Here is a 26,555-nt window from a genome sequence, read left to right as displayed (position 1 = left end):
CTGTGTCAGAAACCAAAACTTAATTCTGTGATGGTTTCTATTGTTTGTTTGTTTTTAGTAGGGCTGTGAAGCACTTTTCTGAAATGTTTTTCTCTCTCACATAAAGGCAGCAAATGATACACCCTAGCACTTTTTAGCCATTTTGGTTCTTTCACACCACACTGACTGCTCTAGTCTTAACCAGTTAAACTTAAGCAGTCATGTAACAACATCCATGACTCGATGGCCAGATGTGTCAGTGAACATATTTCCCAACCTGCATTTGTAATGTAATGTAATGTATATTTATATAGCTTACTTATCGTGTATGACCATACACCCAAAGTGCTTCACAATCATGAGGGAGGTCTCTCCACACCACCACCAGTGTGTAGAATCCACTTGGATGATGCGACGGCAGCCACAGGACATTTGGATTGGTCAGAATTAACATGTGGGAATATTCCTACAAAACCCCTGAAAAAAACAGCAGACGATGCAACACGATGGAGAGACTGTGTTGGCTGAATTCGGTCATTGTTCATTCATTCATTTTCTTTTCAGCTTGGTCTCTTTATTAATCTGGGGTAGCCACAGCGGAATGAACCGCCTACTTATCCAGCACATGTTTTACACAGCAGATGCCCTTTCAGCTGCAATCTAACACTGGGAAACACTCATACACTCTTGCATTCACACACATACACTACAGTCAATTTAACTTATTCAATTCACCTATACCGCAAGTCTTTGGGCTTTGAGGGAAACCGTGCAACCTGAGGAAACCCATGCAAACATGGGGAGAACATGCAAACTCCACACAGATCTGCCAACTGACCTAGCTGGGGCTCTAACCAGTGACCTTTTTGCTGTGAGGCAATCGCGCTACCCACTGCGGTACCATGACGCCCCCCCTGGGCATTGTATATTATATCATTTAAATAAATCACTTCAGACAAACTATACCTTCAAGAATGAAGAGCGGATGTGGCTGGAAAGAAATGTTTTAATGTACCGAAAACAATACAGATGCATTGTCAATTCAAGAGTTTGTTAGCCATAGTGCTACGTAGCTAAAGCACCGTCAACAAATACTTGACCTCATCCCAAAATGCACTGCACAGCTGACGACTGCACCTGGATTAGTCCATTTGCAGTGCATTTTTAAAGTTCGCATTATTCTCTCGCACCAACTGAACTGTTCCAGTGTTCATTTGAAAATCTTTCAAGAGTTCACACTTAGCTAATGCTTATACTAATTGCAGGTTTGGCATGTTGTCCCAGGAGAGAACCCTAAGCTCTGACATATTGGTTATTTTAGCATATAAGGGGGACCGAGATCAGCTAGGTCTCGAGAGCTCCCATGGTAAAGAAAGAAAAGGAGGAGATAAAGTGGATGAGGGAATTCTTCAAGAACGAAAATAAGGAGAAATGGGCTATTCATTGTATGCTTGGATTCATCTGATTGGTTTACTATATCTGTTTATTGTGATTGATAATTGTTAAAGTGAGTCCAGCCATGATTAAGGATAGGACATGATCCGTTCGATAATTAGTTTATAAAAGTTCGCACAGAGACCATCACTTCAAGCAGATCTCAGTACACTTGTTTGGTCTGCTTTTGGTGCGCACTCTACTGCATCTACACAATTTTCACCTGCCTAGACAAACTGCACCAAAAGAGAAAACAAACTTAAGTGTGATTCAGCTGAACTAAAGTGAGTTGTTACAGCACCCTAAAAGAGTTCTTGTACATCAACGCTGAAAAACAATCTCTGTCTACACAGATCAGCCATAAATGACTAAAAACACTACTGTGCAAGTCAGGTGAATAGTTGGCACTTCGTGAAGACACTCTAAGCAAACACACACTGGTGCTGTTGCATATGACACACTTTATTCAGACTTGTGATAATTAGGACTTACAACGGCCACAGAGTGCTCCTGTCTGTTATGTCCCAGTGACCATAGAGTGACAATTTAATCATTTTAGCGTTCAGAATGGTGCTAACAAATGCACCTTTGATGCACACTTTCACCAAGCAGTTACTGAAACAAGCTCCCAAGCAGACTTCTACACAAGTCAAAGCAGCATTTCATCCTGAAAGTGTGGACTCTAAGGAAGACCGCAAAGGTTTATGATGATGTGGAACAGGGCCACAAAGTCCTGTAATCAATTTTTTGTTGTTGTTGTTTTTGACTGAAACACATGTTTTTGTGGTTTACGAGGAGATGTTCCCAATATCATTTCAAAAACTTGACATTTTCAAATGCTGGTTTATCCCTCATTATTCGTTATTTGAACCAATGCCAAAATGTTTTCTTTTTTTTTTTTTTGCTTTTTAGTTCATAATGGAGTCGTAAGCAGTCCCTAAAACAACATTTGAGAGTCATTTGCACTGAGATCAGTCAACTTGTAAGTCTAGCCATCTAGTCAGATGATCCTTAAGTCACAAGTTTTTTATTGCGGATCAAAGAATTTACCAAACAAACTTCTCTTATTGCATACACTTGTATTTTTGCGCATCTTGGTGTTTCATTCATTAATTTTCTTTTCGGCTTAGTCCCTTTATTAATCTGGGGTCACCACAGCAGAATGAACTTATCCAGCATATGTTTTACGTAGCAGATGCCCTTCCAGCTGCAACTCATCACTGGGAAACATCCATACACACTCATTCACACACATACACCATGAACAATTTAGCTTACCCAATTTACCTTTACCACATGTTTTTGGACTTGTGGGGAAAACCGGAGCACCCTGAGGAAACCCACGCGAACACAGGGAGAACATGCAAACGCCACACAGAAATGCCAACTGACCCAACTGGGACTCGAACCAGCGACCTTCTTGCTGTAAGGTGATTGTGCTACCTACTGCGCCACCGTGCTGCATCTTGGTGTTTCTATCCAACATTTTTTATACAATAACCCAAAATATCCATGCAAAAACATGAACGTAAACATATTTAATGACAGCACGGCAATGACTAAACCTGCTGTCCTATCTGTCCTTTAGATGCACATGTCCAAAGGGGGGTGTAAGGATGTAGAGGGCGAGTGGGTTACTGCCCACTCCTGAGCATCATTAGAACAGGACTTACAGCTGAATGGGCCACCAACCTCAGGCAAGAGTGTAATCGGCAGGAAATAGAGGCAAGGGGGACAGATTTGAGGGCATCACCACGTAAACACACACACCGAAGTGCACATATGCACGAGCACACACACAGAAACGCACACACGTTGGCGCCCCAGGCTAGCGCAGCATCTCCACCGCAGTGTGTCAGAGCCGCTGATAATCCTAACACGTAAGCAGCTGGCAGGAAGAGAGCGACATGGGAAGTTGGTTATTACTGTTATCATCATAACTATTATCATTATCAGCCCGAGCAGCAGCAGGTCCCCTTCATCTGGGAGCGGTGCGTCATACGGCTGGGTCGAAACCATGAAGTGCCAGGAAGCGACCTGCGCTGAATGTAAAATACAAAGACTGGGGGAAAAATAGGGTTGATTCACTCCATTCTTTCCATTTCTCTGCCTCTCCCTATTTCAGTCTCCCTCAGCCCCCCTCCTCCTCTCGCCTTCTTCTCAATTTTCTGTCTTTCCTGCACTAGCACAGATCCATTTCTCTGCTTTTTAAGGATTTGTGCTGTCTCCTACTCCGTTTGGGACACTGTGACATAAAGCACCTACATGTCCTCTCGTACATTGATTTTCTTCGCCTGCGCCCCCTCTGAATGTATATCATGGTGAGGCCGCAGCCGCACTGTACGCTGGTGGGCTGAATGCTCATGCCTGTCAGAGACAAAGAACCGCCGGCTGTCTTGTGTTTCTCAAACACTGTTTTTCCCTTCCTCCCCCACTGGATGACATTCGAACCCCCGCAAGAGTTTATTCGTGTTCTTCGGGGACCAACATCTTATCTCCAAATGGCACGTAACGGAGGGCGAAAGAAATCGTCATATTTATTTATTTATTTTATGTGTGTGGTTTTTTTTTTTTTTTTTGGTTGGCTCCCACTTCGACAACCCACAGCCGTGCCACTGCAAACACCTCACACACAATACCCGTCATCATGCTTTATGGTGCCAAACAAGAGGGTGACTTACTGCTGCCATCAAGTGGCCTCCAGGGAAAACTGCAACCTGTTGCTTCATGATGAACCTGGTGTATGGAGGCCTAAACCTAAAGGAAGTAACAAACAAATGAAAATATATAAACATAAAAATAAAATCAATAAAAAGGGAAACTAAAACAAAACAAAAAAAGATGTGATAATACAATTAATGTATTTTTAACTTACTCAATTTGAAGTTTAAACATTGTTTTTATGCTTATGAAAATATACATGCATATATGTTTTAATCGAAAAAGCAGATTATTATTAATTATTGATTAGTGCTGGGAAAAATTGATCACGATTAATCACATGCAAATTAAATGTTTGTATTAACATATATGTGTGTGCTGTGTACATTCATTTATTCATTCCTTTTCTTTTCGGCTTAGTCCTTTTGTTTATCTGAGATAAACCGCCAACTTATACAGCATATGTTTTACGCAGCAGATGCCCTTCCAGCTGCAATCCATCTCTGGGAAACATCCATACACACTCATTCACCACTCATACACTATGACAATTTAGCCAACCCAATTCACCTGTACCGCATGTCTTTGGACTGTGGGGGAAATCTGAGAACCTGGAGGAAACCCACGCGAACGCAGCGAGAACATGCAAACTCCACAAAGAAATACCAACTGACTCAGCCGAGGCTCGAACCAGCGACCTTCTTGCTGTGAGGTGACAAAACTACCTACTGCACCACTGCATCACCGCTGTGTACATTTATGATGTAAATACTCACCTACCACTTTACTAGGTACAGGTGTCCAACTCCTCGATATGAAAATTTCTAATCAGCCAACCACATGGCATCAACTCAATGCATTAAAGCATGTAGACATGGTCAAGACGATCTGCTGCAGTCCAAACTGCTGATCTACTGTGATTTTCACGCACAACCATCACTAGAGTTTACAGTGAATGGTCCAAAAAAGAGCAAATATCCAGTTAGTGGCAGTTTTTTTGGCGCAAATGCCTTGTTGATGTCAGAGGTCAGAGGAAAAAGACCAGACTGGTTCAAGCTGTTAGAAAGGCAATATCAACTCAAATAACCGTTACAACCGAGGTAAGCAGAAGAGCATCTCTGAATCCACAACACATCCAACTTTGAATTGGATGAGCTACAGCAGCAGAAGAAGACATAGAGTGACACTCCTGTGTCCTAAGAGCAGGAAACCAAGGCTACAATTAGCACAGGTTCACCAAAATTGGACAATAGAAGATTGGTCTGATGAGTCTCGATTTCTGCTGCACCATTCGGATGGTAGAGTCAGAATTTGGTGTCAACAACATGAAGACATGGATCCATCCTGCCTCGTATCAACGGTTCAGGCAGGTGGTGTGGTGTAATGTTTGGGAGATATTTTCTTGGCACACTTTGGGCCCATTAGTACCTGAGAATTGTTGCTGACCCTTTAAGACCACAGTGTACCTTCTGATGGCTACTTCCAGCAGGATAACACGTCATGTCATAAAGCGAGAATCATCTCAGTCTGGTTTCTTGAACATGACAAAGAGTTCACTGTACTCAAATGGTCTCCACAATCACCGGGTCTCGATTCAATAGAGCATCTTTGGGATGTGTTGGAAAGGGAGAGTTGTGTCATGGATGTGCAGCTGACAAATCTGCAGCAACTGCGTGATGCTATCATGTCAATATGGACCAAAATCTCAGAAGAATATTTCCAGTACTTTGCTGAATTTGTGCCAAGAAGAATTGAAGGATAGATGGTAGCTCTGATGGCAAAAGGAGGTCTAGTAAGGTGTACTTAATAAAGTGGCCGGGGAGTGTAAATACACACATGCATACATATGTTTGAGAAAATATTTATTTATATTTAGATATAAACTACATATATATATATGTGATACAAATTATAGATAAATGTAAATATCTAAGTTGCAACATTGTTTTGTAAAGTGTTGTCTTTATGTATGTGTGTGTATCACATATATATAAAACACATATAAATATAACACACACACACACACACATATTGTCAAAACAAACTTTTATTTTAAATGATTAACCATGATTATTTTTTGCCCAGAACTATTATTGATATTAATAATATCTATTATCTTATTCTTAGTATATTTACAAATAATAATTTATATGAAACCATGACAATTTAAATACTTCTGTAAAGCATTTGATAAACTAATATTTAAATACATGGCAACATCTTTTTACAATATATATTATGAATACATATTTATAGAAATAAAGAGTGCACTTACCACTTCAGACATCCGAGTCATTGCTCTCTTTGTCCTGAGTAAAATAAAATAAGATGTTGTAAATGACCTGATCTTCAAGTAAACACACTCTCCACCACCAGTGTGGTTGGCTGTCTGTAAATAACATTAATGATTATGGATGTCAAGTACATAATTAACTGAGGAGGTGGACACAGGAGGTTTATCTTTCCCAGTGGGGTTAATCAGGTTAAGTACAATGTTGTCATGTGTGCTTGATGCTAATCCTGCCTAATCTGAGGACATTATCTTGATACATATCCGAAAGGTGGAAAGATTAATGCTTCAAAACAAAATGCAAACCAGAGATGTGACAAGAATGCGTTATCTGGATTAAAAATGATTCGATGTTCCCGGCCCACGTGCCTGTGGGAAAAGGACTTAGACTCATCCTCTTGGGGTTGTTTTTATATACTTCACCGGATGTGACTGATCAACAACCTCTCGAACAAAAGCTCTGAGACTAAATGGATTTCACGGTGGCTTCAAAAATAAACATGCGTGTTATAAGTGAAAAAGTGTAGTGATGGCCATGGGTTTACTCACTATTTACTTACCCTGAAGTGGATTCAAACCATTATGAGTTCTGTTGAACGCAAATGAAAATAATTAGAAGAAAGCCGAAAACCTATAACCAGTAGGAAAAACAAATACTATAAAAGTGAGGTTTTCAGCATTCTTCATAATATTTTCTTTTGGGTTTAACAGAAGACAAGTAAAGAATGAGTAAATAATGACTGAATGTTAACTTTTGGGTGAACTATCCCTTTAAGGGTGGAAGGAGGCACTGTTCATTCACAACTCATACTGAGAAACGAACTTACTGAGAAGCGAGCTCGCAACCTTTTGGATACAAGTCAAATTCTCTAAACATTAGGCCAATGTTGTATAGTAAAGGCTCATTAGGGGCTTTTGCACCGGTAGTCAGAGGAACTCATTAGTTGGAGGAACTCAATGGAGCAATCGTTTTCCTGGAACTCTGAAGTGATGTAACCCAGCCGACAAAGACATCAGGCGCTGCATTTAGCAACATCAACAACTGGAGGACGCCATAATTGAGCCGTGTTTTCATTGTGTGTCGTGTGTTTTGTGAACGTAGACATTTAGGTTGAATAACTGAAACAGAAAAGGAGCACTAAATCACCTATGACAACCTGTAGTTCTACATACAATTGAAGTCAGAATTATTAGCCTTCCTGTATATTTTTCCCCAATTTCTGTTTAACGGAGAGAAGATTTTTTTCAACACATTTCTAAATATAATCGTTTTAATAACTCATTTCTAATAACTGATTTATTTTATCTTTGCCACAATGACATAATATTTTAGTATTCAGCTTAAAGTGCATTTTAAAGACTTAACTAGGTTAATTAGGTGAGTTAGGATAATTAGGCAAAATATTGTAAAATGATGGTTTGTTTTGTAGACAATCGAAAAAAAATACTGCTTAAAGGGGCTAATAATATTGATCATAAAATGTTTTTGTTTTTTGTTTTTTAAACTGATTTTACTCTAGCTGAAACAAAACAAATTGGAGTTTCTCCAGAAAGAACAAATATTATACGAAATAAAAATTCCAGGCAACACGATGGTTCAGTTGTTAGAACTGTCGCCTCACAGCAAGAAGGTTGCTGGTTCGAGTCCTGGTAAATTGAATAAATAAAATTGGCCATAGTGTGTGTGTGGATGAGTGTGTATGGATGTTTCCCAGTGCTGGGTTGCGGCTGGAATGGCATCCGCTGAGTAAATCATATGTTGAATAAGTTGGTGGTTCATTCCGCTGTGGCAACCCATGATATATAAAGGGACTGAGCCAAAGGAAAATGAATGAATAACTGAATGAATGAATGAATGAATTAACGAAAAATTCCTGTTAAACATCTTTTGGGAAACATTTGAAAAAAAATTAAAAAATCACTGGAAGGCTTATCATTTTTACTTCAACTGTATAAATGATCCAGACGCATCGGCTACAGCGTTCACTCAAACTCTGCCCATCAATGCCTGGTTTGGACAGCCAAAAAGACACCCACCATGCCTGAATGCATTCCTCAATCGTTGTATTAGTAAGATCTACCACGTCTACTAAAATGATGGTGAATTTTTGTTTGATGTCAACATTAAAGCCTTAGAGCAGGGGCGTCCAAACTATTTCGTGTAAAGGGCCGAAAACCAAATATCATCGAGACCTTTGGGCCAAAGATAAATATATCAAACTATTTTACATTACCCATTAAGTTGCCATGGGTAATTTCCAAATGTATTTAATAAAATTTTTAAATAAATAGAAAATATTACTTTAGATCATATTAACTAATAACATTTTAAATAATAACTTCATTCATTCATTTTGTTTTCGGCTTAGTCCCTTTTTTAATCCGCGGTCGCCACAGCGGAATGAACCGCCAACTTATCAAGCACGCTGTACGCAGCGGATGCCCTTCCAGCTGCAACCCAGCTCTGGGAAACATCCATACATTCTTATTCACACTCATACACTACGGACAATTTAGCCTACTCAATTCACCTGCACCGCATCTCTTTGGACTATGAGGGAAACCGGAGCACCTGGAGGAAACCCACGCGAACGCAGCGAGAACATGCAAACTCCACACAAAACCGCCAACTGACCCAGCCAAGGCTCGAACCAGCGACCTTCTTGCTGTGAGGCGACAGCACTACCTACTGTGCCACTGTGTCGCCTAAATGATAACTTATTGCAATAAAAACAAACAATCCCATTTAAAACAGTGGAGTTAAATGCAGAGTACAATTGTCAAGCAGTCTCTGCATTGTCAGGTGACAGTATGTACATTTAAACAAAATCTGATTTAATTTACACCATTTAATTGAAACATTAAATTTCAGTTAGCTTTTAACAATAAAACAAACAAAGGGCTACATTAAATTTGAATTTAAACCATCCCTATTATCCCCATCACCGAGAAGAGAGGGCCAAAACAAAGGTTACCGTGGGCCCTAGTTTAGGATTATCTGCCTTAGAGCCTTTCTCTCATAAAAGTTAAGTTATATTGTTGTGGAATGAATTACTGGGAAAATATGCAAATCAGAAGAATCAGTAACTGAACATTTTATTGCACACCTCTGAAAGCTAATATCGAAAACGTAATAGCCTTTGAGACGCAAGATTGGTGTTAACAAGTTTCTAATCTCATCTGACTATTATGACCCAGCTATTTGACACGAATCAATCATGCAGAGTTTTAACCTGGTCAGTGTCCTGTAGTAAAACCATATCAGTGATCTGAAATGAAGCTCATCATCTTTATCTGTGCGGCCTGTGTCCATCCAGCTAGACACTCAGGCCAGAGAAGCTCTGATAAAATGTCACCATCGGATCAGTGAGCCTGATAAATGTCACTCCAGGTTTTTTTTTTGTCAAAGACGTAGCGTGGGGGGGGTAGCATGGTATTTAGCGGCAGAAAATAGAAGCACTATGTACTTGAAAGAAAAGATAATACAAAGTGTAAACACACACAAAAATAGTGGATTGATGTTTTTAACCATTACTTATAGTAAATGTAGAAATATTTTACCTCACTGTAAAATTTGGGGGGGTTTTCTTGAAAGGAGTCATTTTCATAAAGGCCTGGTGTAATAATACAGGGCTAATATACACACAAAAACTCCTTCAACTGCCTGAGGTTATTTTACATAATCACAATCATGCAATTTATGCTTAATTAAATATAATTAACTCCAGTACAATCTTTATGGTAAGCTGCCATATAACGATAGCAAAACTTCTCAGTACTTTAGCCTGAAGTGTTTCAGCTCCTCTGAGTCTCTGATATTATCCAATTCAATAAGTAGAACAGGCTTTTAGGATTTTTATATGAAGAACTGAGTGTTTTGAATACTATAGTATGGCTGCACAATACAAGGAAAATTTGTATTATATTTGCTGTAATAAAAATATATCTTACGATATAATTATCTTTTAAAAATAATATTTTAACAGCAACAATAAAAAATGATTAATGTAATGAACAAAATAAACAGGTAATAGTAATTTTTCTGAGCTAGTTCAATCTAAAAAAAAAAAATGATAGATTGTAAAAACATCACAAATGACTGAAAACCTTGGAGGAAATTCTAATTCTTATTTGCTTTTGTCATTCTCCTCTCGTCTCCCAGCATCAGTATTTATTTTCAGCTATAGCTTCACCTACTAGAGAGCTGGGGAAGAAGATAGTAAAGGCCTCATCTGATTGGTTAGTTTTGGTAAACAAATACTTAGCACATTAAATTAATTTAATTTATTGCACTTCTCTGTGATATGGAATTGTATATACTATCATCTAATACATTGTACATTGATTTGAAAAGTGTTTACAGTTACTGATCTGATACAAGTTTTACACTTATGATATAATCCAGCATACAATTTTGTGTTTAATAGACGTCTAATAGACATCTAGACGTAGACAGCTTGGCTAAAACAAGGCTTAGCTTGGGCTGTCAGTGAAAATCTAATAGACATTTAAGAATAGCTCAAAACTAGACTAGTCGTCAAATAGACAGATTAGACAGACTGTCTATGTGTAGTCTTTCATTTCTGTTTAGTTGATGACTAGTCTAGTTTTGGCCTATTCTTAGACATCTATTAGATTTTCCCTGACAGCACAAATTTAGCCTTGTTTTAGCCAGGACGACTATGTTTAGACATCTATTAAACATCTTTTAGAAACAAAAAATGCTTGGTGGGAAGATCCCTATTAAAAATGTTGTACTGTGTTACTGCTAGTTGAAACAAAAATGAAGTGTAAATAAGCGTTGTCTCCTACAGTGTACAAGTTTTATTTTCCTGCCTTTACCAAATTCAGAAGATTCACATACTAACTATGTATGTGTAATTTCAGTAAAACTGTTTCTATGTATATATAAACATAATGTCAAATTTGTTATTAAAAGGCACACACAACCTATCAGTCAATTTATTATTTTTGCACTGAGTAATAAAATAACATTATTAACCAGTATTTTTTTCTAGAAAACCATTTACAGAACGTGTTGTTTAATAAGGAACAAAAGAACAGCAACGTTAAAATATCGGTTCTGCTCGGAGTGAAACAAATGGATTTTTATTTTGTTTCTGGGCCCTGATATCAGTGGAAACAAGGTGCTATATTGTTTGGCATACCATATAAAAACATCCTAGAAAGTTCTGCCCGACATTTCAACACAGTTATTCCAGACTCAACTACATAATGTAGATGAAAGGAATGTTCATTTTCTTTTCAGTTTAGCCCCATTATTAATCAGGGGTTGCCACAGCAGAATGAACCGCCAACTAATCCAGCAACTGTTTTACGCAGCGGATGACTTTCCAGCTGCAACCCATTACTGGGAAACACCCATACACTCTCATTTACACACATACAGTACACTACAGACAAATTAGCTTACCCAACTCACCTATAGCGTACGTCTTTGGACTTAGGGAAACCGGAGCATCTGGAGGAGAAACCCACATGCAAACTCCACACAGAAATGCCAACTAACCCAGTTGAGGCTCGAACCAACACCCTTTTTGCTGTGAGGGGACAGCACTAACCTGAAGCGAATATATAAAAAGTAAAACTCCTTTTCTAAAAGTACAAACATAAAAAACAGTTTACATTTATTTTCATTGTTACAGTGTAACTAATAACCATACTTACTATTAGTATGTATGTAGTACAAGTGTATCAAATACACCCTGAAATAAAGTGTTAACATCACACTTTAAAGAGCCCATATTATGGGTTTTTGAAAATTCCCCTCCATGTAGTGTGTAACACAGCTCTAAGTGAAGTGAAGTATCCAGCTAAGGCTTAAATCTGTAAGAATACAGTGTTTAAAACTGTTGATTCATCTATAAAAGAGTCGATTCATAGTGCTTCAAACGAGTCGCCTTGATACCGACTCATTAGGTGTTTCGCCATGACGTACGAACGAAACCAAGTTATTCACGTGCACGCGCAAACCCGGGAGATTTCAAACCTGAGGCCCCGCCCTCTGACGCAGAAACCCAGACACACACCCACAAACACACGCACAAACACACGCACACAAACATGCCGGTCGATTGAAGTCACACTGCAGATGGATATATTGAGTCTCTACCCAAAGATGAAACCTCAGCATTATAGCCAAGCAGTTGGAAACTTCTGGAAGCTACATGCTACAAAGAATACTTCATCTGAGTTTGTTAAAGGAAGGATCAGTAAAGAGTAACTGATGGACGTCAGGATGGGTTTCTTCCATTTCTCAAGTGTAAGTACGTGCGGTTAAAGTTGTTGCCTCGTTTACTCTTGCTTGCAAATGTATTTAGTTGTGATTTGTTACTTGTAACCGCGTGTACTGTATCAGGTTAACTGGATATTTGATCTTATCGCGTGCAAAGTCACGTTAAAAACGCGACGCGTGCTGTTTGTTTATGGAGCTCCGTGCTAGAGTTCTGCTCCCGCGATTTATTCGGAAATTTATTCCCGCGCCGCAGAAATCTGGCGCGGGGACAGCCGCGGGAATACATTTCCGAATAAATCGCGGGAGCGGTCGGTAACGGGTTTAATTTGGGACGGGAGCGGGCTGTCTAGCAATATCACGGATATTGCTATGCGAATTAGAAAGAGAGAGTCTGCGTGGTGCTTGTGTGTGTGTTAGTGCACACGCGCGCGTATGAGAGAGAGAGAGAGAGAGAGAGAGAGAGAGAGAGAGAGAGAGAGAGAGAGAGAGAGAGAGAGAGAGAGAGAGAGAGAGAGAGCGAGCGAACGAACGAACGAACGACAGCTTGGCTGTCTGGACTGTATACTGGGTGATTTTTGGTTGTGTTCTCCGCTCTAGCGGGACCGGGCGCGGCGGGCAGAAAACGGAGCGGGTTCTCAGGCTAAAACCTGGCGGGTGCGGGCGGGAGCGTTGTCATCCGGAGGTGTGTGTGTGTTTTTGTGTGTGTGTGGTATGGCGAGTACACGACTGTCTCCTTCGTTCGGTTATCCGTGGCACTATCCACTCGCCATAGTGTGGCAGCTAAAATCCACGTCTATACTATCGAGCGTGTATGAACTGTGATTACTTTTTAAATTGCTGATTAGCTATTGGCCATTTCCCTCTCTGACTGAAGGCAGTCGACCAATCGCGACAGACTGTCATCGGTCCAATCAGCGCAGATTAGCTCCGCGCTAAGGAGGGGTTTGGGAACAAATGAATCACTGGACGATTCATACAGGAGTCGCTGGGATAATTAGGTAAAAATAAATGCAGATTATAAGACAATGAAAGTGTTTTTTGACCTTGCATGCATATTAGACTGTTGTTGGAGACCCTTACAACCAGGATATGACCCTATTTCATGTATAATATGGGCTCTTTAACCATGCTATCTGCTAAAATGTCAAGGTTATTACACATTTAGTATAAATCTGTGAGTTATTTTTATAAGACTAGAATTCATTTACATTAAAAACATACATTTGAAATACTGTCCCTAAATATTAATTCACAGATGAGATTTCAATTATATTTCGACAATTAAACTGGTCTAACGTTACCCTTTGAAAGAGGCATCGCAAACACTTCCCCTAAACATGTAAACAACTGAACACTAAACTGGGGGCAAAAAATTGCAACACAAAAGTAACCTTTATAGGTTTTATGAAGTTTTCATAAAGTAAAAGTGACTCAGTTGTGCCTTTATTTTGTATTCACATGACGCGCTTTGTATCATCCGCCCCTGTTTCACAGCCAGTCAGATCATTGCTAGCGAAGAGAAACGAGGAAAATGTACTGTGAACGGTCTTAGTATCGTGAAACTTTTAAAGAATTGGCATTGGCGTGTACAGTGAGAGTGTGTCTAGTTACTGATAAGAACAGACAGTTATAAAGTGAGCTTTGCCGGAAGACTTTCCTTCCAGCCAATACAGCCCGTCCTGCAGCAAACAACAGCGCAGAAAGCACATTGATTGGAGGCAGCTGACTTAAAGACATGACCGAAGTTCACATTAGTGACACATTATTCAACTGTTGTGGTGACCAAGCATTTTCTTTCGAAATGCCTTCAAAATGGGGGATTATGCTCGCTAAATCTCCGCAGTAAACAGCTGTGTGTGTGTGTGTGTGAGTGATTACCGGTGTTGAGTTTTTGCCGTTTCCGATCCAGAACAGGTAATTGCTTCTGACTCATATGAGACCTGCCGGTATACTGATAAAGACCGATAGTGCGCATGCGCGTATTTGTCAAGGAAACTAAATAATTAGGAGAAATTGTATTGAAAGGGAATTGTTTTGGGGCTTTATTTGGTAATGTTTCGCTTTTTTCTGTACCTGATGTATTTCCCGCATGTAGCACTGGATAATGAAGCGGAGGAGCAGAGTTCGTGTTGCGGTGATAGGAGCCGGAGCGGCGGGCCTTTGCGCTGCTCGACATGTCCTGTCCAAACCGGAAACCTTTGACCCACCCGTGCTGTTTGAAATGACCAATCATTTGGGTGGGACCTGGTTCTATGAGGAACGAGTGGGCACATATGACAATGGGTATCCCATCCACAGCAGTATGTACAGGGACCTCAGGTAAAATATAAATAAATAAATAAAATAATATATACATTCTTATTTGAAATCTTATTGACATATTTTCAGTAGTTTATAGGATAAAACACAAATTTAATTTTACTTCAAGCATTTATTAATGGCAAACCATGAAAACTGATGATAACTTTAAAGTGTTCTCATATATATATATATATATATATATATATATATATATATATATATATATATATATATATATATATATATATATATATATATATATATATTTATTTATTTTTAAGCTGTAATTGTTTTTCATTTGTGTCAATCCTTTAATTTTATGTGACTTAAATTTGCTTTAAGGACCAACTTGCCCAAGGAGATAATGATGTTCCCTGATTTTCCCTTTGATGACCACCTGCCTTCTTTTTTGCACCACACTTCAGTTCAGCAGTATTTGGAAAAATACTGTGAGAAATATGAGATTGCTCGTCATATCAAGGTATGTTTTGTCTTTAATCTGAATTCTGTGTATGCAGTAAAACTAAATCCATTCGAAATAAACACAGTTAGTTGCCTCTTGTGCAAATGTGCAAAAGTGTATAAGGAATTCACAAGTTCTTGACAAGCAAAGCATGAATGGCGTTCTACAGGAGTGTGTGGCCTAATCACTTATGACCCACTTCATGTGCTGTTGTGGCTATAGAAATGTACATTTTCTGCCTTATACACGTCCCATTCATCATTATATCTTTCATAAGGGTGCTAATGAAGACACCATTGATGGCCACACACTTCTGCTGAGACAAGCTTCTGCCCAACAGTCAAAGCAGCATAATGTAGAATAGAAAAATTTAAGAACTCAGAGGAAGAATGCAAAGACGTAGGATACTATTTGGTATTAGGACTGTTTGTGATTTGAGGATCAGAATATATACAGTGTGTTCCAAATGGGATATATCGCCTTCTGAAGGGCACTTTGGAGTGAAAATAAAAATGAAGTGTTGTTCCAAACCGAAGTGATCAAAACTGCACTTCGAAGGGCCCTTTGCAATGAAGGATTTTGAAGGGTACAACTTATGGGCACTCGAGGCACCCTTGATGGTTTGTGCAGGGAAGTTTTTTAACAACGAACAAAGACAAAAAACAGGAAAAAGTACAATAATAAAATTAAAGAAAAAGAAGAGTTGAAGAGTTAAGACATATGACAAATCTATTTTCAAATTTAGCTGCAAATAGAAAAAAAGCTTAAGATTTTAAAATATGTAGAGTTTTATTTTTTATTTGTTACTTAATGTAAAGGTTGTAATCCATTTATAACTTAAAATTAGTAAAAATGCAGGGAAGTTGTTTGTGCCACATGAACTGAACTGAAGGCTCAGAGTTTGACCAAAAAATGTAATTATAGTTTCATAATATTTCTTTAGGCATCTACTTTAATATTAATGAATGAAGTTATAAATAAAATAAAATACAAACATGCATAAATAAATGTTTGTCGTAACGCATGTTTTGTGGGCATCAACTAATGTGTGACTAATATACAAAAAGATCAACAATGGTACACCACTATGATCGACTCCTTTCCAAAGAGGAGATTCCTTAGAAGCTGGCACTCTGGAGGGTAAACCTTTTGAAGGAATTAGGGCATAGGGATGAGCCCTTCCGAATGGAACGCATCGATAGTGTTTCTTCACATCAAAAACTGGCCTGACATGCGATGCTTACGAGTTTAGTTCACCCAAAAATGAAAATTCTGTCAATAGTTACTCACTCTCATATCAATCCAAACCCCCAAGACCTTTATTAATCTTTGGAACACAAAGTAAGATAAAAAATTTGAGCGCTTCCTCATCAAAGGTTTGTTTGAAGGACTTGTTTGAAGTCCTGAAAAATACCAAAAGGAGGTCCTTAAAACAGACCATGTGTCAGAACATCAAATAATCAGAATATTATAAGACTAAGCGAATACTTTTACATGCACATAGAACAAAAATAACAACTTTATTCAACAGTTTCTTTTCCGCAGTGTCAGTATTTTGTGGGTGTTCATGAGCAGTGTGCACTGATGTAAAGCCCAGGTGCCTGTGCGCAACTTCCTCCATTTGAAACAAAACACAGATATATGTCAGCAGTAAGACCAAGAAGAATAAACTGTTATTAAGTTAAAATAATAAGTTGGTAATTTTGTTATATTTATGTGCACAAAATATTCTCATAACTTGATCATATTCTGACTGAACTACTTTTTTGAGGGTGTTTTTATATTATTACATGGAACGAATTGGGAACATTGCTGTTAGTGGAGGATCAGAGAGCCCTCAGATTTAATCTAAAATATCTTAACCCTAGTGCACTGTTTAAATTTAATACCTTTTTGTTATGTTTGGGATGAAAACGTCCATGGAATTAAACCTGTAAAAATGCATTAGATAAATAAATATATATATATATATATATATATATATATATATATATATATATATATATATATATATATATATATATATATATATATATATATAATTATTAGTTTTATTTTATTTTATTTTTTTTGCATAAATCTTTAAATCAACCTCAGTCCTGATCAAAACTACTAAATGTTTAAACGAATTACATGATTTTAACTCTTTAATTGCAGAATTCACAAATGATAACCATATTTGATGGTCCATAAATACACAGTCTTTGTTTTTATTTATTCCCAAGAGGGAAAATCACCAACAATCAAAGATGCATGATTATATGGTGTCATGGTTTTGCAATTTAAAAAAATGTGGTGATAATGTAAGCGAATGGGGCAAAAACATCCACCAACAGTAAATAAGGGAGAAAAAAATGAAAATCAATCAAAAATAATGCAACAAAGACAATGTTGTTTCACATGTCCAATACTGTGATAAAAGGTAAAAAGTAATAATAAAAATCCCGTTCACAGTTACTTTTTATATTGAAAATACATGATTTTGTGTGTATTTTTTTTACCAAATCAGTCACATCATTTATGAATTTGACAATTAAAGGGTTATTAGATTTTTTTATTAGAAAGGTTGATTGACACATTTATGCAAAAAAATTGAAAAACATATTTTTCTGATGAATTTTAACTGCAGTTTAATTTAGTGGATGTTTTCATCCTAAACATTTACTACAGGGTATAAAATTTGCCCTGAGCGTATCGTTGATTTCTTTAAAATTTCAAAGCATTTTCTCAAAATATGTGTCAAAATAAGATTAGTCACTAAACTCTGCTAGCTGAAACCCAGAAAAAGATATGACCATATTAAGACTCAAAATCACCCCAGAATGGATGAATACATCCCTTAACAATACATAAGGGTTAATTTCTGAACAAAGGTCTCAGTGGATTGGAACAATGTGAAAGTATTTAATAACATAATTATCATTTTTGGGTGAACTAACACTTTATTACTGCATTTGCAATCATATCCATTGATTCGTATGAATGCTTTTACACAACAAAACACTTTTAAAAATCCAAAGGCAAATTGTTAATTGTTGTGTAATTGTACCCTAAGTTAATTAAAGCCTAAGCCAGGACACAAACCATCCAAAGTAATTTATTTTAGGCCAAAATCATAGTATTTTAATAAATCGCCATCATTGTAACTGTGTTTTTGGGTTTATTTGGGAACTGAAGTAGATAACAACTCAATAACAATGAGAGAAGCTGAGGGTGTGGGCATTTTCATAAGTAAGCGGTAATAACTACAAAATGAATATTGATGTTTTTCACACACTGTGGCATTTAACTGTATTATGGATAAAGCATTAGGTGATAAAAGGCTATCTATCGGTCTCCATGTAAGTCTCAAAAAAGCAGTGCATCACTCAAAAAGACATTTATTGATATCTTTTTACACAGTGGCCTGAACAGCATGCCAGTCCGCCTACATACAACTCTTAATAAACTGTATTAGTTGAGCTAATAGGGCGAAATGGTTCAGCCACTAGTGGTCTGAAAATGAAAATCATCGATCGGAGGTTGTAGGGGCCGCTGACCTCTGCTCACAGTCAAAGGCATCAGCGTCTCCACAAAATCGAAAGAGCCATCAAGTGTGTTTCAAAGCCTCAGTCGCAAGTATTTTTCTTACCAACGGAAGCAAGAATATTGCTTATGACAGATCGCTTTGTCCCTCACAGTTCAACACCGTGGTGGAAAAGGTGAAGCCCATCTCCATGGCAACCGAGACGGGGGGAGCTGTGACGTGGGAAGTAATTTCGCGCAGCACATGTGGAGAGCAGAACACGCAGACGTTCAACTCAGTGTTCGTCTGCAACGGGTGAGGAATGCCATCTTAAAGAGATCCTTTTATCTCGCAGACATGCTCAAACAGACACAATGGCATCTAATCTCCCGTTGCAGCTCCGCAGTGATGTTCTAAATGCATAACATTATTCAAATAGTGGCATGTTCATTTACCTCACAATATACCCACAGGCTTTTATCTCGCTGAGGTGATGTGAATAGGTATTATGCTCTGCATTCATGTGGCATTTCTGCAAGGGAATTCAGAAGACCACAGGAGCCCTTTAGCATCTCGGCGCTGACTCATTTTTCCTTGCCTCTTTCTGCAGGCATTACTCCGACCCCCACCTGCCCTACATTCCTGGAATAGAGCATTTTAAAGGTACAACAAATGATCACTGATCACTACAAATGCATAACCCTGAGAGGCCCAACCATTAGTCTCATCGCACCCCTGCGTTTTATCTCTCTGTCTCTCATCTTCCTTCATTTGTCTTTGTGTTCTTACATTGCTGTTATTTATTTATTTTTTGTAGGGAAAGTCTTACACAGCCACTCGTACCGCCATCCAGAGCCCTTCACCAATAAGTCTGTTGTGGTCTTGGGGGCCAAAGCATCTGGCGTGGACATTTCGATAGAGTTAGCCCAAGTTAACGCTCAGGTTGGTGACATACTGTTGAAATCAGAATTATTAGCCCCCCTGAATTATTATCATAATTATCATAATAAGTGATTTATTTTATCTTTGTCATGATGACAGTAAATAATATTTTACTAGATATTTTTCAACACACTAGAATTCAGCTTAAAGTGACATTTATAGGCTTAACTAAGTTAATTAGGTTAACTAGGCAGGATAGGGTGATTAGGCAAGTTATTGTATAACGATGGTTTGTTCTGTGGACTCTCGAAAAAAAAAATTTAAATTTAAAACAGCTTTTATTCTAGCCGAAAAAAAAAAAACAAATAAGACTTTCTCCAGAGGAAGAAAATATCATCGGACATACTGTGAAAATTGTCTTGCTCGTTAAACATCATTTGGGGAATATTTTTGGGGGGCTAATAATTCTAACTGTGTATAAGTGTGTATACATACACATATATATATTTATATATATTTATATATATATATATATATATATATATATATATATATATATATATATATATATATATATATATATATATATATATATATATATATATATATATATATATATATATATATATATATATATATATATATAATTTTTTTGTTTTATTTTTTATTTTTCTTAACAAAATTAAGATTACAAAATTTACAAATTTTTTCTTAACATGCCAGTTAAAGTGGCACAGCTAGGTTTGGTTTTGAACTAGAGGGTTTGTCTGAATGACTTTTTTCAGACTGGAACACTAAAGTTGTTGATTCATGCAGCTCTGGATGATGAAGGACCTGTCAAGCTACAAAAAATAACATTTAAATATTTTAAAGCAGCGTTATTTTAATATGATTAATAAATAATAGAATTTTAGTTGTAGTAATTTTGTGATTTTTTTTTTCTTTTGACTTTCACTTTATTTCAAGTAATGAAAGTGTTTATAGATTCAGTTTCAATCTTTAATCCCTGATTCAAACTGTTCTGAAGCTGAAAAACAATATTAATTTTCTTTTCGGCTTAGTCCCTTTATTAATCTGGGGTTGTCACAGCTGAATGAACCGCCAACTTATCCAGCATGTGTTTTACGCAGCGGATGCCCTTCCATCTGCAACCCATTTCTGGGAAAAATCAATAGAATGGAGCTATATAAATTATATTATTTTGTAAATGCATATTATAGATTCAATTAATATGTACATTAGTTTCATCTAATCAGAAATTGTAAGACGTCTTGAGGTTCACAAAATTAAAAAAACAGGATGATACATTTATAAATATCATTCTAAATATAAAAATCCACACTAGCACTATAACAATAACCTATTGGAACAAAATCATTGGAATCATTTGCAACGCAATGTAGAGCTGAGGAATGATAAAAACCATTGACAGCCAATCACCCTCTATTTGTTCTACATTCAACCACTTACCTGATATCTTTAATGTTTATTTCACCCAAAACTTAAAATTCTCTTATCCCTTACTCACACTTTACAGTGATTAAATAGTGAGTGAAAATTTGGTTGTAGGTGAACTACCTATTTAGGAGCTTTATGGATGGTGTGTATATATGGGCCTTTCTGATCTTAGAATCTAATGACACATAATAAACTCATGCAGTTTGTGTATGTAAAAAAATTATGTAAAAAACAACAACACTATAAAAAAAAAAACATTACAGAGAGCAGAAATCTGCCAAGCACTGCAGGGTTTATTGTTTAGAATTGGTACTGGTTAAAAAAAACATTCTTTTTGCATAGTTTTGCCTTAATTTAAAACATTTAAAATTTACACTTTTTTCATATAAAAACATAATTGTAGTTTGTAGCATCCAACTGATTAATATCTTTAATCTATATGCCACATTATGTTTAAATAGATCAGTTAGTGGAGAATTATAGGCTTTTGGTGACTATTTGCACACAATTACCACGAGAGCAACTAAACTAAAAATTCTGTAATTTACTCAAACCCTTTACTTGTTCCAAACCTTTATGACTTTCTTCCTTTTGTTTAACAGAAAAGAAGATATTTTGAAGAAAGCTGGAAATATGTAACCATTAACTTACATAGTATTTGTTTTTTCCTACTATGGAAGTCAATGGTGGTCAGTTTTCAGCTTTCTTAAAAATATTTTCTTTTGTGTTCAACAGAAGAAAGAGAAAGGAAAAAAGCCACTTGACGGTGAGAAAATTTTCAATTTTGGGCAAACTATTCTTTTAAAATTACGAAATGCATTTTCAACTGCATCTATAAGGGGTTGAAAATAAACAAGGTCAAAATGTTTAAAACCCCATTTACACCTGTTTTTCGTGTCATCCATTTGTAATCAGACAAAAACAAATCTAAAAAGGGACGTTTCACCCCAAAATAGTATATTAAATGCACTCACCAGCCACTTTATTAGATACACCTTCCTAGTACCAGGTTGGACTTCCTTTTGCCTTCAGAACTGCCTTAATCCTTCGTGGCATAGATTCAACAAGGTACTAGAAATATTCCTCAGAGATTTTGGTCCATATTGACATGATAGCATCATACAGTTGCTGCAGATTTGTCAAGTACTCCATTGAATTAAGATCTGGTGACTGTAGAGGCCATTTGAGTACAGTGAACTCATTGTCATGTTTAAGAAATCAGTCTGAGATGATTCATGCTTTATGACATGGTGCATTATCCTGCTGGAAGTAGCCATCAGAGGAAGGTTACACTGTGGTCATAAAGGGATGGAAATGGTCAGCAACAATACTCAGGTAGGCTGTGGTGTTGACACAATGCTCAATTGGTACTAATGGGCCCAAAGTGTGCCATGAAAATATTCCCTACACTATTACAGCCTGAACCATTGATACAAGGCAGGAAGGATCCATCCTTTCATGTTGTTGATGCCAAATTCTGTCAAATGCCAAATGTTGCAGCAGAAATAGAGAATCATACAAAAGCATCTGGATGCAGCCTTTATGATGCAAGCTGAGATTACATCACTCAGCGATGCAATGTCAGACACAATGCACTCAATGGAGTGAGTGATGTCACTGTGACAGGTAGGCTTAGGGGTGAGGTTAGGTGAGTTCATTAAAAAGCGAGGCAATGTTTTTCCAACCTCCTATTTTCCAATTTTGGTGAGCCTGTGCGAATTGTCGCCTCAGTTTCTTGTTCTTAGCTGACAGAAGTGGCACCCGGAGTGGTCTTCTGCTGCTGTAGCCCATTCGCCTCAAACTTGGATGTGTTGTGTGTTCAGAGACGCTCTTCTGCACAGCTCAGGTGTAACAAGTGGTTATTTGAGTATAGTATAGAACAGCCTGCCTGGCATCACCTTTCTTCGTATTCAGATGCTTGGTTTGAACTACAGCAGGTCGTCTTGACCATGTCTACATGCCTAAATGCAATGAGATTCTGCCATGTGATTGGGTGATTAGAAATTTGCATTATCGAACAGTTGGACAGGTGTACCTAATAAAATGTCCGGTGAGTGTATATACATATTTTCTTTTTTCTGTTGTACTCAACTGAAAATATTCAGAAAAATACTGGAAAACAGTATTAATTTACTTCCAATGTACAAAAGAAAATACAACAGAAGTCGATGGTTACCAGTTTCCAACATTTTTTAAATGTCTTATTTTTTGTTCAACAAAAGAAAGAAACTGCAGGTCTGGAACAAGTGAAGGGGAAAAATGATGACAGAATTACTATTTTTGGGTGAACTATCCCTTTAATACAAGGCTTAAATGAAACGTTGTATCTCACTGGTTACTATTTCAAATCCTAAACGTTTACATATCTGTAAAGACAGAAAATTGACACCTGATCTCACTGTTTACAATTTAGAATTGAGTGACTCTTCTGTCTCATCCAACAACTTATTTTTCATTCCAGGTGATTCTCAGTCATAACACACCAACCGTGTCCTTACCTCCACCTTTGGGCATCCGGCAGGCCAGCGCTGTTGTTGGTGTTTTGGAGGATGGCTCTTTACAGTTCCAGGATGGATCAGTGACCGGGGCAGATATTCTTCTCTTCTGTACAGGATACAACTTTAACTTCCCTTTCCTCTCTCCATCAGAGCTTGGCCTGGACATACAAGACCTTTTAATGGCTCCTCTATATAAATACCTGCTGCCCCCTAGCTTTCCTTCCATTTTTTTTATTGGTATTTGCAAAATTATTTGCCCCTTCATACATTTTGACTGTCAGGTGAGCAGAGAACTTAATACAGATTGAAAACTTAGTGTGATTCGTTCTCACTGTTGCACATTTCGTTTTTATCCACAGGTTAAATTTGCTCTTGCTGTTCTGGAGGGCTTGATAAAACTGCCCACCCAGGAAGAGATGGAGATGGAGGTACATGGAGAGATGCAAAGAAAACAAGACAAAGGTGTGCAGATGAAGCACCTGCTCAATTTGGACAGGGATCAGTGGGGTTATTACTTAGATCTGGCCAAGATGGGCCAATTCACACCTCCTCTGGCTGTGCTTGAGAGTCTGTATGAGGAGGTACGCAGACAGAGGCAGAAAGACCCGCAGAAATACAGACTCCTTAACTATAGGCTCATTGACGCCACACAGTGGGAGCTTTTGGAAGCTCCGTCTGAACAAGCAGATTGATTGTTGAGCTACTAACATTTGAATGAGATTTACACACCTTTACTTTCATACCTGTAAAAAAGGTAAAAAGGTAGAAAGAACATCTAGAAATGCTGAAGGAAGAAAATAATTACTCTTAATAATTCCAAAAAGCATTTAGACAGACAGACAGACAGACAGGCAGGCAGGCAGGCAGACAGACAGACAGACAGACAGACAGACAGACAGACAGACAGACAGACAGACAGACAGACAGACAGATAGATAGATAGTTTTATAACTGTGTTTGAGAAAACATGATTTATTCTGTAAACCACTGATGCCATTTCTTCTTAATTTAAAATAAAACTTGTCATTTATAGTTTTTTTGCATAGAATACTAAAAAGGGCTGTTTTCATATGTTAATATTTGATACACAACACTGTTGTCTTTTTAAGAAAGGATATTTGATGGAATAACCCTGATTTTTCAATCTCAGCAAATGAAAATACCTGTTATTCTCACCAGTTGTCATTTCCTGAAAAAAATCCTTTTAATTACAACATGATATTTGATTGATTGATATTTGTAAGTAATGTTATGAGACTTTTACTTATAATATAAAACAATAAATAGTAATAATAATATTCATAAAACAAAATAACAAACAATATTAATCAAATACATCCTTAAAAATGTTTCTTAATATTTTTCCAAAGCTATATTTCAGGATTATTTAGATATAATATATATTTGAACATATATGAAGGGACGAGTAATTACAGTGTATTTCTGTGTTTATCTGTCATCTAAACAACGGTTTAATCCATTTGTTAACATAATTATAATCATTTAAAATATATTTTTCTAATAATTAAAAGGACAGAATAAAAATGTTTCATTTATACATAAATGTTGGACTGATGGATGCAATGAATGAATGTAATGAATGAATTGGGAATGTTGGTTATTAAACTTATATTCAGATTTTATTTTCAATTATTGTCAGATTATTTATTTATTAACTATTACTTGTATTATGACAAAACATTTAATTTTATGTCCACATATTTTAAAAACTGAATTGGTATTATTCTATAAACCTGAAGCTTATAAAATAAAAAAAAAACTGAAATTAAATATGATATATAAAATTGGCTATTCTTACTAAACTCTCAAAGTTTAGAGTGAAATATTGTACTAATATTTAAAAAAAAACACGTCCATCATAATAAAAGTGCATGACTATTTTTTGGGGTAGGGTGGGGGTTACCATTTAATACATATCGTCTACACCGGATATGCCCAAAATAAGCCCCGTGGGCCATGGTAACCTTTGATTTGTCCCGCCATCCCATAGGGAAAATGATGTTGGGGAATGCCCAGAGTTTATCTCTAATTTCACAAAATCTTTTTTTTTTTGTTTTTTTTGAGCTACAAAAAGCTAACTTAAATTAAATGTTTAATTTAAATGTTCAGATTTTTTTATGTAGGCCTACATACTACAATGGACAGAGAACAACTCACAAGACAATGCAAAAGGGTGTGCAGCTTGACTAATGTTTTCAGCAATTAAATGGAATTGTTTGTTTTTATTTTATTAAGTTGATCAAAAAATGTTTTAAAAAAACATTAACGATTAAAGTAATCTTTTCTATTTTTGAAATATTATTAAATAAATTAGATAATTACCCATGGCGACTTTAATCCGATATAGTTTGTTATATTTTACAGTAACTTCGGCCCACAGCCCTCAGTCAGGTTTAGTCTTTGGCCCGTCATAAGAAAATGTTTGGCCATCCCTGGTTTAAACGTTTTAAAGTTTATTTTTTATTATGCCATCTCTATATATTTTTAGACTGTATAACTATGCAAAATTAAATTATTTTCAACCTTCAACACGCCTCCTTCATTGCAGTGGTAAATGTTTGCTGACACATATTTTCAGCAAGCTACACTCCATCTAACCTCAAGGCTTCTCGAGGAACATTTAAATATTTGCACCGAGATTAGTTTACGTTAGGCTTTTAGAGGATGTGATTTTCTGCATTATTGAAGCATTGCATCACAGCTTTCATCAGCAGTGTGAACAACAAACCACAATCCCACAGACTTTCCCATCTGCTCGCGCTCTTCATCTCCCAACATGTGAAATCGGACACCTACTTTCTCAACCC

General features: G+C 37.0%; 2 protein-coding genes across 6 annotated transcripts in view; one reads left to right on the top strand and one right to left on the bottom strand.

The window, feature by feature from the left end:
- Positions 1–14,817, bottom strand: part of si:dkey-175g6.2 — a 49,478-nt gene extending 34,661 nt beyond the window's left edge. Inside the window, 4 exon segments of one of the 5 annotated variants that reach the window (NM_001441744.1) lie at positions 4,095–4,170; positions 6,350–6,383; positions 11,808–11,946; positions 14,694–14,810. In NM_001441744.1, coding sequence (NP_001428673.1) covers positions 4,095–4,142 — 48 coding nt within the window. In that variant the 5' untranslated portion in view covers positions 4,143–4,170; positions 6,350–6,383; positions 11,808–11,946; positions 14,694–14,810. 5 annotated transcript variants of the gene reach the window in all.
- Positions 14,093–26,277, top strand: unm_sa30652 (un-named sa30652). Its single transcript, XM_087270561.1, has 8 exons — positions 14,093–14,534; positions 14,716–14,939; positions 15,264–15,402; positions 19,065–19,204; positions 19,500–19,552; positions 19,707–19,831; positions 23,691–24,008; positions 24,087–26,277. The coding sequence occupies exons 2-8, from the start codon at positions 14,725–14,727 to the stop codon at positions 24,417–24,419; spliced, it is 1,323 nt and encodes a 440-aa protein (XP_087126687.1). The 5' UTR covers positions 14,093–14,534; positions 14,716–14,724; the 3' UTR covers positions 24,420–26,277.
- The last annotated feature ends 278 nt before the right edge of the window (positions 26,278–26,555 follow it).

Source organism: Danio rerio, chromosome 10 (assembly GCF_052040795.2).
Source record: "Danio rerio strain M-AB ecotype USA chromosome 10, GRCz13ab, whole genome shotgun sequence".
NCBI classification, from domain to species: domain Eukaryota; kingdom Metazoa; phylum Chordata; class Actinopteri; order Cypriniformes; family Danionidae; genus Danio; species Danio rerio.
This window is presented reverse-complemented; position numbering and strand designations above follow the sequence as displayed.